At 46.4% G+C, this 13,708-nt stretch overlaps 1 protein-coding gene across 6 annotated transcripts in view; it reads right to left on the bottom strand.

Annotated features, from left to right (window-relative positions):
• The window catches only part of ADGRB1 (adhesion G protein-coupled receptor B1), a 257,067-nt gene that overhangs the window by 173,723 nt on the left and 69,636 nt on the right, over nt 1–13,708 (bottom strand). For all 6 annotated transcript variants that reach the window (XM_088531233.1, XM_088531260.1, XM_088531226.1 and 3 more), the window contains exon 2: nt 10,492–11,412. In XM_088531233.1, the coding sequence (XP_088387359.1) occupies nt 10,492–11,239 (748 nt within the window). In that variant the 5' untranslated portion in view covers nt 11,240–11,412. The remainder of the gene's footprint in view (nt 1–10,491; nt 11,413–13,708) is intronic.

Below are 13,708 nucleotides of genomic sequence, written 5' to 3'. Positions count from 1 at the left end.
TTTCTGCAGCATTTGCTTTCCACCATTCAACTTAGAGGTGCTCACTTCTCAGAACCAAATAGCAAAACATTTAGCTATCAAATGTCCCATCAGGCAACCTGATACAAGGCCCCCACATTGGAAGGAAGAGCATGTGGCAGGTCAGGACAGAAGGTCTTCTCCTTCCAGGTGTCCTCCTTTACATGCTATCACATTCAGTTGTCAGTAAAAGCTAAATGAAACATGAGCGAAATTTTACTGGAGCAGGTAAAGAAGTGTGAACATGTTATCCCTGAAGACAGGAATAAGTAGACATGTTACTTACTCCTGGGTATCTGGGAAAAAAAAATGCCAATAGCATATGCAAAGAGTCAGGGGCTACTAAATCTTCAAAAATTGAGACTGGGGAACAATATGTGCCTCCACACAAACGAGAAGCCACCCTTCTTCTCCAGAGAGATTCAAGCCCCATGGGTCAGTGCTGAGTCTACAACACAGCACATGCAGAGGTTCTCTCAATCCTTTCCTCTCAGCCCCTCTGCTGCGTGGTCCTTTGCTTCTGACAGCCAGTGCAGGAGTATCATCAATCCAGGAGAAAAAGTGTAACCCCAAACCAGACTAACCCATGTGACAGAGGTCCTAAGGCACCAGCTGAAAGGTTGATCCATGCTTCTTTCCAGGTCAGCCCCAAAAAGGAAGGAGGTGGAGCACCTCTATCTACCTGGTTGATATAGAGACCTAGAGGATCACATCCAAAGGGGGGGAGGGGGCGGGGGGAAGGGGAGAAGATAGCTGCAAAAAATTAAAACATCTGGAGGCACGAGTGGAACAAAAAAAGGTCATGGGTGATTCTTGTATGAGTAGCAGTACTACAGAGGGGAGATGGTATTATCACAGTAGTGGAATACAGGACTTCATCTGATAATAAAGCAGGCTTTATCATTCCCACTACTCACAGTAGGGTATTTTTAAGAGTAGAAGGAAGAGCATGCCACCTTAGTCTCCCTAACAACAGGTTTGTGGACAACACATCAGGTTAAGGAGGCTCAGAGCTTTGTAATGCATGGGGCAGAGCAACTGAGTTGCATAAAAAGGAATGGACTGTGTGCAGAACAGAACCAGGCATGGAAGAGCTACTGAGCTTCTGGCGTAAGAAGTCATCTCTATACTGACAGCTTGTGGGAATCCCTTGCTGCCCTCCTTGGAGGAGCCTCGTTCTCCTTGACAGCTCTTCATCTGTGGTGCATCTATGAGGGCCGGTGATTGAGGTCCCTGAGGGGGCCTCCCGAACTCCTCCAAATCGCAGAAGCACAGAACCATGAAATGCAATCTCCTTAAATACTCCTCTACAGTTACCTAGGGACCACCCCTCACCTGCTTCTTTTCTTCTTCAGTGAGTTACTCTCCACAGCTAACCAGGCATCCTTCTGAGTCACTGCTCTGCTGCCTGCCTTTCTGTTACTAACATTGCCCAACTCTTGACTCATCCAATTGCAAGCTAATCTTGGCTGACCTTATTGCAGGGCAGCTGGGGGGTGACCTCTCTAGCTTTCTGGCTGAAATTTCCGGCCAATTAAAGAAGGAGCTGCCCCCAGAATTTAACATCTGAGCATGAGGGAGGAGATTCTGGGGAGGTTAATAAGGCTGGACAACTCATCTCTGATAAGGAAAGTGGTCAGCAGGGTTTAGATGATGTACTGCTAGGTCATGATGAAAACATTACAAACACCCACTCTCAAGGCTGAATCACTCCTGCATTATGCTGCTGCTGGATCTGACTCTCCACAATTTGGTTTCAGTATCCACAGATATAATATGTGGTTATGCACTGGGCACAGCCTCATGGGGCTGCTCCCAAGATAAAGAGTTGTTCTATACCCAGCAGAGCTCCCCAAAACAGGCTCTGTTCCTGCTGGAAACTCCAATGGCCCTGGTAAGAGCAGTGCTTAGCAAAAAGCATCCAGCGTTTCTAATTCAGGACATGAAAACAATACAAAACAAACTAAACAAAGGAGGAGAGAGGGGCATGAAGAAGAAAGGATTTTTACAGAGATAAATTAATTGTTGGTCTTCATTCACTTTAATTGAAGTTCCTTTGACTGACTCCATGCAAACAAGACAGAAGCCAAATACCAAGCAAGTCCGGCTGTAAATAACATGTCTGGCACTAATGCTTTGTTGGCTGGGCACAGCAGTGTTGTCTCATCAAGCAGATCTCTGTAACTGGAAATCTGCATGTGTAGACATCTCCTTGGTCTGTTTCTGCAGAAATCACCTAACCCAGTGTCTTTAGGTAACTTAATCCCAGTCCTGACTAATAGGCACCTGAAGCAAAAATGGTACCAGTGCTAGTTAACTCTTCATAGACAAGAACAGAGTATTGGACTTTCTTTCTCCTGGCATCTCCCTATGCCAGAGATGGTATGGTAATTTTTCCTGTAGGTATGCATCCATGCACAGCACCCACATGTTTTAACCTGTCTTCTCCTTATGGAACTAACTTTAAAGCCAACAGAGCTAATAAAACAGCTTCTTTCCCAATATGGCCCTCATGGAGGTCTTGGATGGCCAAGCTGAGCCCATACTGAATTCTTTCCCACAGCACATGCAACATGATGTCCTGATACCACTGTCTTTCACCACAGAAATGTGATTCTGTTCATGATCTTTGTCACACCAGCAAGTCTGTTTGAAAGTGGCCAATAATTCATTTTTTTGGAAGGGAAAACCTTGACTTCATCCAGCAGGCATGTATGGCAGCCTACGGGTCTATATACAAAGTTTAAACAGAGATCACTGAGTCATACTCTTCATGGGATAGGGTTTAGTCTGGGGCAGCAGAAGACACATAGAAACATGGGGGAATCACTGTGCCTCACGTCCTGTCTGAGCCTCCAGTGGAATGACTAAAACGTGAGGCAGAGACTCTGCATATGCCCTCTTCTGTATCAGCCCCAGGATATCAATAAAAGCCTAGAGACCAGTAACCTGCACCTCTACCTGCATTTCTACTCTTCAGAAGAACCAAGCTTTGGATTCAGGAGTTGGATCAGCAAAATCAAATGGAGAAAAGTTTCCATACTCTTAGATATTTCAGTACCATTTGCAGAACTTCACCATCTTCTGGTTTGGTCACCTTCAACCATGATAGTCAGAAATAAAAACAGCAACAAGAACAGAACACTAACAAGATGGAAAGTACCACTATCCATTTAGTTAGAAGATAGAAATCTTCTAACACACAACCTAGCAGAGATCACATCATATTTTTCTTCAGCTCAAGCAACATTACAAAGCCAACAACTTTCGCCAATACTTTTGGTCCTGTCACAGGACCCAGGGAGGGATCAAGCTGTCCAGCCCTGCATTTTGGGATACTCCCAGACTTTTTACATGCACGTGCCCACAGCCTTATCTGCTCCAGACACACAAGCTGTTGCAGCATTTCATCTTGAGGAATCAGCACCAGGCCCTCTCTGTGCTTCTGTCCCCCATTGCTGCTGGTGGTTATACAAATCACAGCCCACAAACTGTGGAGCAAGTTCAGCTCAACCTACTCCAGCAATGAGGGGAAGGAGCAGCTGCCCCACCAGGGCAATGCAGTTGGGTCAGCAGCCAGGAGAAGCAGCTCTCGCCACTCACTCTTCTTTTTTTACGTTGAGCATATCCCAAGCCAGTAGCTACTGATTTGACTGCACGAACAACTCATGGCCCACTGAGAGCGTTCAGCTTAATGAGGTGTGCAGCAATTATTGCGCTATCAAAACTGGAGACAGAGAACAAAAAGAAATATATTTAAACCCAACAGATCTGCAATTCTAATGATATGCTAAAGGACGTCCCTTGCTAGCCTGCCTGTCTTACGCCACCAGAAGGCTGACAAGCAGGATATTTATATCAACTATAGAGTATCAGATTGCTGGCTGCAGCAAGTGCAAGGAGATCGTGTACTATGCAGAGAGGGAACAACTGGAGGTGACTTTGGTAGAGCCATCCCAGGGACACACAGATGCTGAATCCTCCATGGGTTAATGTATCACAGAGCCATACTGAGTGATACCTGCTGAGAATCCAAAAACAGTTTTCCAACCTATTTAGCCCAGGCATGCTTCAGTGGTGATTTGGAGGATGACAGATTCGCAGGAGCCAGAACAAACAGCAGTGGATGCTGCAAGATTGCAATGGCTATTGCAGCAGAAACAGGAAAGTGATGGAGAAAGGATGAGTTGTAGAGATGACGATGGTGCTCTGGAAGAAGCAGGAGAAACTACTGCTCTACAGAAAGACTTCAGCTGAAATCTTTGGAAGCTGCATCAACATAAAAAAATGAGCATTGCAAAAGGAAAATTCCCCTTTCAAGGAAAAGCTAAATTTACCAAGACAGACAGGGCTCACCAAGGTAAACAATTCAGTCCCAGAGAGATCCATAGATGTCAAGCACCTCAAAGAGTATTTGGGCACCTGAAGAGCTCCATGGATGCCTTTTTCCTCGGAAATATGTTTTTTTTTAATTGTTTTGCAGACTGCTGTGATCATATTAATACATGAGATGGGTAGGCATTGAAAAGGGCTAGAAATGGCTCTGTGCATCCTTCCTTCAGACACTGTAACATCTTCATTCTGATGTGACTGGAGTTACAGTTGTAAAGCCAGCCGCAGATGTGCTGATTTTGAATCTGGTTTCTGGGTCTCCTTGCCTATAAATTTTACCCTCTATTCTCACACAAAACACTTTTGGAGAATCTGCTATAGGCCTTACATATGAAAGGATGCTAAACAATGGTGAACTAAAAATAAAAATAAAGAATGCCAAACTGACAGGCTGAGCCTTTCACTGAGCTGCCACACATTAAATTACATATAGAAGTCCCCTCATAGCAATAACAGAAACAGTTGCCTGTAAAGCTTCCTCAGCAACTAGATGTGAATTCCACCTTTCATCTCCCTTCCATAACAATAGTGCATTTTGACAGTAATTGCTGATGTTTCTGCATTGTGATCATGTCCACAAGCTGTTGAGTTCACAATGGAACTGATCACTTTATTTTTCTCATTTCCCTCCTTCACCATCTCTCATGCTGGACATCTCCATAAAGGCACATGTACAAGTGTGCTTAATGCTGTAACAAACAGCTCCCAGGCAGGAGTTACCCACATTTCCTGACTCCATGAAACACCCAGTGACTACTCAAGTAAGGGACTTTACCCTCAGAAGCTGCCCATATGGAGTCAGTGAGGATTCAGTGCCGGAGTCAAGGGAATGAAGGTCCACTGACTGCAAGGTGGTAGGTTCTGGTTCATCTGCTCCTTCAGGAGCTTGGAAGTGGAGTCAATTCTTGCTCAGTGCTGCTCTGGTTTGGACTTAAGCTAGGACAGTGTCTGCCAAAATCCCCAATGTTTTGGGGCAGTATGGGAAAATCTCATCCTGAGAGCAGAAATCAGTTCCTCCTTGTCCCATGTTTTGCTGGTGATGTCTCAGTGTGTCATAGCCAGGCTCTGATGGATGCACAGACCTAGCAACTGGGCAAAAAATGACGGGACAGCAAGAAGCTGGAGAACATCGCATCTCCCCCAAGTCCAGACAGCAGGTCTATGGCAGAAGGAAGGAGAGGCAAAGAAACTGCATCCATTCAACTCCCTCTGCCCTTTGGTTGGCAAATCCAAAAATGAGGCTTAATCTGGGCTTCCTTTTGCACAAGCCTAGGTGAACAGAGCCAAGGGTCCTAAGGAAGAACTGAAGCGATCAACAGAGAGGCTTGCTTGTCTGCCCTTGGGCAATTACTCACAGCTCTTTTGCCAGTCCCTGAACTTTCATGGTTACAAATGCTCACCACAATACAAGGAATGACTTAACAAATGATTCAGCTCTGGTGAAGGGTGGGGCTTCATGGGAAGTCATGCCACAAAATGTGATTTCTGTAGCAAGGAGGAAACTGGTTGTTTCATTTGACTCTATGCCTCTGGCCTCTTTTCCATACCTGGGGCTCCAGGCAGAAGCCCAGACCTGCTGAGAAAACATCACACTGAGTCTGTTTGAACCAACTGGACATGAAGCAGAACTCTCAAGAACAAGGTGAGATCTGGAGAGCATGTCCTGCAGTGACAAATTTATGGAGTTCAGTGTACTTCGCGCAGCCAAGTTTAAAAAGCCACTTGTTTGTGGGTCTATAAATAGCACTCCAGATAGTAAAGAATGAGTGCTAGATGACTTCTTAATCTAAGAGTCAAAGACATGTAAAGGGTTGGAAGGTAAAACACCACTAAAAAGCAGAACCGAAGTGAGGGACTGTGCGTCTGGGAGAATGGGCTGTATTTTTTCAGAGTAATGGACTTAATTAAGCAATGGGAATTTTAACAAGAAAGGCAGGAAAATCTCTAGCACTCAGAAGTAGCAATATCCTGACTGAATGCTTTCTGAAAACTAGAGAGCATTGTTTCAATCATAATTTTGGTTATTTTCTTGAATGCATAGGTGAAATTCTCTGGCAGAGATATGTAACAGATCAGGCTCATTCATCATAAAAGTCCTTCCAGCCCTGAATGAAATGACTCTTCATCTACTTCACCAGTAGATAATAACAGATTTCAGGGGCACACAATTAACCCCATTTTTCAATTGGCATCTCGGAGCCCCTGGAAAAGGTTTGCGAAGACTGGAAGGGCTAGCTCATGCCGGTTATGTTTTTGGGCCACCAATTGGAGAGTACTATAACAGCCTTCCAGGAGCAGATTACGTTGAGACAGAACTAATTAGTCATTCATTAAGTGCCTAACTCAGCACAGCACTTAAGCACCCACTTAACCTTCTTTCATTACAGTGTCACATCAGAGTCCCATTTAAAGCCCCAGCTCCGTTTACAGGGAAGCCAGCTCACATCTTGGAAGTCCACCAGGATTTTCATCCCTTCTGATTGCCATGGGGCCCCTTGTTTGTAGAATCTCTCCAAACCACAGCCCTCCAAGGCCCCTACCCTTCTCCTTCAAGTGAGCCTATCCCAGCTTGGAATCCCAAAGGATGATCCACCTATAAGCATCAGAACTTACATCTGGTTTCTGCCTTCTTCTTTCCTTGGTAGGTTCTGTCTGCCTTGCTTGGACCAGCTGTTGGAAGACTGATGCTGCCCCAAATTTTTCCCATTTAATAGTCTTCCTCTAGAGATATTCCCCCATTTCAAAGCCCTCATGGTTCAGCACCTCGAGGTAACTGTAGCAAGGATAGGAGAATTGGCAGGTGAGTTGCAGCTGCCAATACATCTCCAAATGCATCCTGATCATCAGGATGATGCTGCTCCCTGTGCAGTAAGACACCGAAATATCTGCTGCTGCCTCTGCACCCTGACAGATTCTTCCCACCCCCACCACCGCCTGCAGTAACCTCTGCAGCATCTACGTTGGGGAAAGAGTGTGAAGGAGGTATCTATCTCACTAAATGTAGGGGGAAAAAATCACCAAGCAACTTTAGGATTAATTAAATAAATATTTTCACCCAAACAGATCTCTGATGGTGTTGTCTTTTATGGGATGAAGGCTGAGTTGCTTTGTTGAGTATTGCTCTGAATGTCCACAAACGTCCCTATATACGTGCACCATCGACTACAAGTGAAATTAGACTGGAAATTAGGTTTGTTCATGTCACAGCGCTGATGGCAAATGAGAAAATCCAGTGAAAACAAACAAACAAAAAAAAAAAACCAAAAACAACAACAAAAAAAACACCCAGTCCTTTGAGGCAGAACTTGGTCATTGTTAAAAGGGATTTTATAAGCAGGGTCCAATCTTTTGCTGGAGCTTGCTTTGGAGTGGCAAGGTCAGTGTCTTCTTAGCCATAGCTTGGTCAGCAGAGGATTTTGTATCTCTTGGTCTGTTCTTCAGTCATGGAAGCCAAAGCCTAGCCTACCTGATCTATTCTTGGGCTGTTCTTGAGTGACTTCAAAAAGCAGGAAGATGAAAACATGAAATCCAGGCACATGCATTCTCCATCCTTAGGGTTGCCATTGACCCAACATGGTCATGGCACATTTTTGAAGGTCTGTCACGTATTTTCTGAGCCACAGCATCACCCAGAGAAGCATCATTTCTCCTTCCCAAGCAGTGCTTCATTTTAGCATTAGTAAATTTACACCCATCCACTTGCTTTGAAAATGTCCCAGATATAGAAGAGGGACACCAGGAAGAGTCAGGTTCCATATTTGGGGATGGTATTTAGTTACTTGACTTTTCCTTTTTTTTTTCGCTTGCCTCAAAATTCTCCAGACTAGGCTGGTACAGCACACATGTACACATGTTAGAAGATGGAAGTGTCAACAGATAGGCTCAGAAGCAACAAATGACTCAGGAAGCAGCAAGAAAAAAAAAAAACTAAAAAGCTTGCAAAAAAACCCTAAACTGTTACAAATACAATCAGAACAACAATAACAGCAATAACCACCACTAACAGTGCTAGGAATTTGGGAACTCTCTCAAAATGTTCCACCCACAAAATACTGTTAAAAGATCACTGGTGCTGCATCCAAATTGTGTCTCGCCTCCATCTTCCTGAACAAGCCTTTGCAAAAATATCAAAACAGACGGAGCGGTAGACAGAGCAGCACGTAGAGATCCTGGGCATCCTGTGAGCATTGTTTCCATGTGGATGGCATTCTACTCATGAAGATGTTAATTCTGCATCCTCAATGCAGGGCAGATGTGAGAAGACAGCAAAAAAAATTATCTGCACTCTATAAATATTTGACTCCCAAAAAGAGTTTTGGTTTAACTACCTCGGAGTTTCTTTCATGTTTGTTTCCTAGGAACACTCGAGTGCTCAAGTTGATCTGGGAGAGATGTTTACAAAAGCCAATATTAAGCTTGAATGCTCCAGGATGTGCTGAAAATCTTATTTAAAATTTCACCTTTGGCTGCAATGGAAAAGGTCATGCTGCTTGGGCTGAATCCATAAATCTCCTAATCAGCAGATACGAAGCTCGACACATGACTTGAGGGGCTTGTGTCACTCCAAAGAGACGGCTGCATGGTACCCGGCACATGCTGCTCACAGAGGAGGAAAGGACATTGCAAAGAAACCTGAGATGTGAGGAGCAAATATCGCAGTGCGCTCATAACCAGGGAAAGAGGCACCACTGAAATCCTCATTTGCAGGATTTATGGCTCGTCTGTGTTTCTCCACATATCGATTCACAGATCAGTGAGAAACAAAATCTCCCCCCAAAATACACTGACGGAAGCACTAAAACCCGATCATATACTAATCGCTCGGCTAACTCCAAACTGAGGTCTGCAAGAAAATCACCCTGCACAGCTTGGACCTGTGCCTGAAAACCTCCTTCCTCTTGTGTGAGTGAATCTGGCTTCTTTCCATCACAGAAACATGCAGAACTTCTCTCCTGAGTGAGTGGGCTAAAGCCAGGCAGAAACAACCAAGTCCAGAACCAGACATGTACAACCCACCTTTTGATAGCAAAGGGCATTTGAATCTGGCATTTTGGGGAGACAAGACCCTGGGGTGTCATTCCGGAGCACATCTGAACTTTATAAAATTGAAGGCTTCCTCCTGCTCCTGCCTGGACTCCTATTTAGGATCACACCTCCATTTTACATAACCTGCCTGCTGGCAGGTGGGACGGGAACCAAGAATAAATATATCAGAGTGGATCTGACACAGGCACTAAAATAGCAGCTCTGCTTTCTGGCCCTCCGGTTACCTTCTACTTTGCATGGCATCGTACGGTGAAGACTGCCACGAAGGACATTTCCACCCCAAGAATTACATGAGAAAGGTTATGCAGCTGTGACACACGCAGAGATCAGCTCTCAGGAGCATCTCATCCTAATTCTTCCTCCTTTCTGTCATGCCCCCTCTGCCTCCACAGGTCCTTCCAGTGTCTCCCAGCAGACACAGTCTCAGCCACACTCACTGAAATTGTGGAGAAAATGAAAAACCTGAGGAATGAGCCACAGAGAAGGCACCTAGTAAACCTGTGCAAGCAGCAAGCAGCACTTAATTTGGTGTGGGAGGGTGTTTTTTTTTTTTTTTTTTTTTTTTTTTTGAAAGTGTCCAGAAGGAAAAAGAGGCTAAGGCAAAATGAACATGCTTTCTGTTGGCCTGCAAGGTGTTTCCCATGAACTAGAATAGGTGATAGGGCTACTGAGTGACACCTGCCTTGGGAGGTAACTTGGATTCTGGCTCTTCTAGAATATTTTTATGTTGGAAAGCTGCTTGATTTCAGGTTAAGACTCTTTTCTCTGCAGCTCTGAGACTGCAGGATAAGTAAAATAAACAAGGCACCAATCTGGGACACATTCAGGGGAAGTTGCTCTACATCCCAGATATACACTAATAAAAAGCCACTGGGGATTATCAGACCTGCTTATCAATGAGAAAAGAAGGTTTTCATACCAGGCATCCATAGACTCGGATACAAGGATGACCGGGACAGTAAGGAACCCAGGAGAGAGACACAAACTAGCCCTTCCTCCCAAACACCTCCAGGTAGGTAGTCGCACTCCACTTACCCAGGGACTCCACGCCACTGCTGTCCTTTGGGCTGCTCATGCAGTTCTCCAAGTAAATCCCATCCTTATAGCAATCTTCCTTCTTCTTCGTGAACCCTGGAATCTCACTGGCCTGATCTAGGACCTCGCCTCCTGAGCAAGAACACGGAGTCTGCATAATGCCACATGGGTGGGAGCTGCTGCTGATGGCCAAGCACGCATCCAGCCACTTGCAGAGCATCTGGCAAGCAGCTTTGCTAGGGTTCCTGTTGCCCACCACGAGGTACTCCACCGAGAAGTCCCTCTCCTGAGCCTTCATGGGCTTCCATCGCATGGGCCCGCTCTCCAGTCCTGGTGGTGTGGTCTGTTTCATCTGGAGGAACTGCTTGTTGGACTGGAGGAAGGCATAGCGGGTGGACCCATCACAGAGCTTCAACACATCATCAAAGCTCTCCATGCCCAGGTAGGTGCGGGTGGACTCCAGGAAGGAGTCGAACTGGTAGGTGCGGATGTGCTGGTAGTCACATACGCTGGTAGGTTTCAGGATCTTCATGTACAAGGTGTACCTCCGAGGGTCAGGGTTCTGGATAATCCAAGAACAGATAGAGGAGTTCAATGGGAAGACAGCGAAGGAGGAGAAATACCCAAAGAATTTCCCCTGGACCAAAGTGGTGCAGGGAGTTTGTGCCAGGTCCAGAGCGACCACGGTCCACACAAAGTAGAGTGGCGATACCAAAAGCAGGTTCAGGGCAGATCCAATGCTCCTCATCCTAGGTCTCTGGTCCTCTGGAACTCAAAGTAAATGTCAAGCAGGTGCCAGATCCTGGACATAACAGGGATCAGCTTAGCGGAAAAGTGAGAGTTTAAGAGGCTCTGGATATGAAATCAAGCCAATCTTCCCATGTCTGGATTTGAGCTCCCTCCTGTGGCCATAAACAACACCTGGAAAAAAAAGGGAAGGGGAGCGAGGAGGGAAGAGAAAAAGAAGAGGTTTGAGGGGGTTGTTTTGCTTTCAAGTTAACCCTTTGCAAGGCAGAGAATCAGCACACTCCCCCGACACCCCCCACCCCAGCTAGTCCCCTTGGCACAGGGTACAGCCTCATGCTGCAGTCCCCACACTGGTATGTTCCCATTCCCATCCATCTCTATGTGTCTACATGCCAAGAGGGTCTTATCTGAGACCGGGGCAGGGCGGGGAGACAGTGCCACCGCCCCCCATTGCTGGTGCCCTCTGCCTGCAGGGTGCCCCTTCCTCTTATCCGAGCAGAGAATTTGCAGTGATTGCCAACCCTCTCCCCAAAGATAACTCCATCTCTCTCTGCTCCGGGGAGCACCCCTCCTCTCCCCCGCCATCCTTACTGACCCGGGATGCTGCTCTGGGCTGCACTTGAGGAAGGCTGGGCTGGAGGCAGCCGTGGGCAGCTGAGCTCTGCCTCCTCTCTTCCTCCTGCCAGACTGCTTTTTTTTTTTTTTTTTTTCTCCTCTCTCTCTCTCTCTCTCTCTCTTTTGCTCTCCTCCCTCCTTCTCTTCCACCAAACCAGCACAGAGAAACAGAGTTGTTACATAGAGCCATGGGGAGGGAGCATCATTCTGCCTTGGACCTCTGCATGGAGGACACCCCGACACCTGCAGTGCTGCTCCAAACTCTTGGGCAGAGCTATCAGGCAGCAGCTCTACAGGGTCCAAGGACTCCCTGCCACCCCCAGGACTACCTTCAATCCTCCAAGACTCTTCCACATAGGTGACAGTTCTCCTGGATTCTTTTAGGAGGCATGGCCTGTTTTACTAGATATTTGAGTGGAGATGCTGGATGCACGGTGCAGGGCTTCTCCCACTGCTGGCCATCCAGCCATCACTCCTTTTCCTTGCCAATCAGTTCTCTGGTTGTTCCTTTGCTTCTCTTTTGGTCTACCTAAGGAAGAGGAGTTTTCCTTCTGGGTGAGGGCTGTCCTAGTCTCATTCTTCCTGAGTTCAGAAGGACAAATCTGATCTGTGGGGTCAGATTTGCACTACCAAGATTTTATCCACCAAGTGCAAACCACAGCCTTGATTTCAAGGGGCCCAGCCAGAGAAAAGCAAGTGCTCAGGGTGTCTGCATTGAGGACCTTGGTGCAAACTGCCAAATTTCTGAGCCACTAATATTGTTCTGCTCTGCAACCCAGAAATAGCTCAGATCAACGGGGACATGTTTCTCAAAGTTCAGGGACCAGGCTGATGCTGCCAGAAAGGAATTAGGGTCAAAGTCATGCCACAATCTGTCCATGCTACTCATGCTACTCATCTCCCCTTCTGCCCTCTCCCATCCCTGATTGCAGAGGAAGCTTTTATAGCAGCCAGACAAATGCTCAGCAAAGCTAGAATTCATGCAGCTGAATCCTCTCCTGCAAAAATCCTTATATGGGCAGCAAAGAGTTAGGAAATTAAAAAATCCAACATGTTATTTGCAAACAGGGTTTCAGTGGAACTTCAAATCACTGCTGTCTTTGCCAGCAGATTGCTGTCTGCTACACCTGACGCTAACCAGCGTGGAGGCCAAATGCATTTGCACTTAAATTTTTTAAAAGTCCAACTCCCAGCCCTGACACTGGTTTGCAGCCTGCAAAACTCCACAGTGCAAAATGCACTGTGCCAGATTCCTGGATTTCTCGAGGGCTGGATTTCAGGAAAGCCACCCTCTTAGCAGAGGCAAAACAATGCTTAGACACAATGAAAATGGCAAACCATTTGTTTTCAAAGAGGTCATTCTGATTAGCAGTAGGGGTTGCCTCCAAATGACTGTAAACACTTTAAATGTCAGCTCTGGGAGTGAAGGATCCCTGCTTAGCTGCATCTTGAAAGAGAGTGGAGAGGAGGGGAGAGCCAATTCGCCTCTCCTTGGCTTGTGGGCAGATCCTGGTGAGCATCTCACGCTACTGGGAAGCGGTTACAGCTGTTTGCAAAGTCAAAGTCCACCCGGTCTTCGCAGCAATGAGCCAGCCTGGATAATCTTAACCTCTGGTGCAGCCCGGGAAGAAACATCCCTCTCTCCGGCTCGGAAGCAAGAGCCGTCCACGGCTCCATGGCAACGAGATGGTTAGGAGCCAGCACTGCGCTGAGATCCAGTGCCAAAGGGCAACTCCGATGCCCAAGGCTCCTGCCCTCTGCGAACCCGTTTTTTTCTCACGTCTGCTGCTGAATAAGGATGCAGCAGGCACAACATGCATCCCTCCTGCTGTCCCACTGACAGCACCATAAAAGA

Source organism: Tinamus guttatus, unplaced genomic scaffold (assembly GCF_059628265.1).
Source record: "Tinamus guttatus ecotype Peru unplaced genomic scaffold, ASM5962826v1 Tinamus_guttatus_pri_ptg000032l, whole genome shotgun sequence".
Lineage (NCBI taxonomy): Eukaryota > Metazoa > Chordata > Aves > Tinamiformes > Tinamidae > Tinamus > Tinamus guttatus.
The sequence above is the reverse complement of the archived record's forward strand: the minus strand, read 5'-3'. Positions and strand labels throughout refer to the sequence as shown.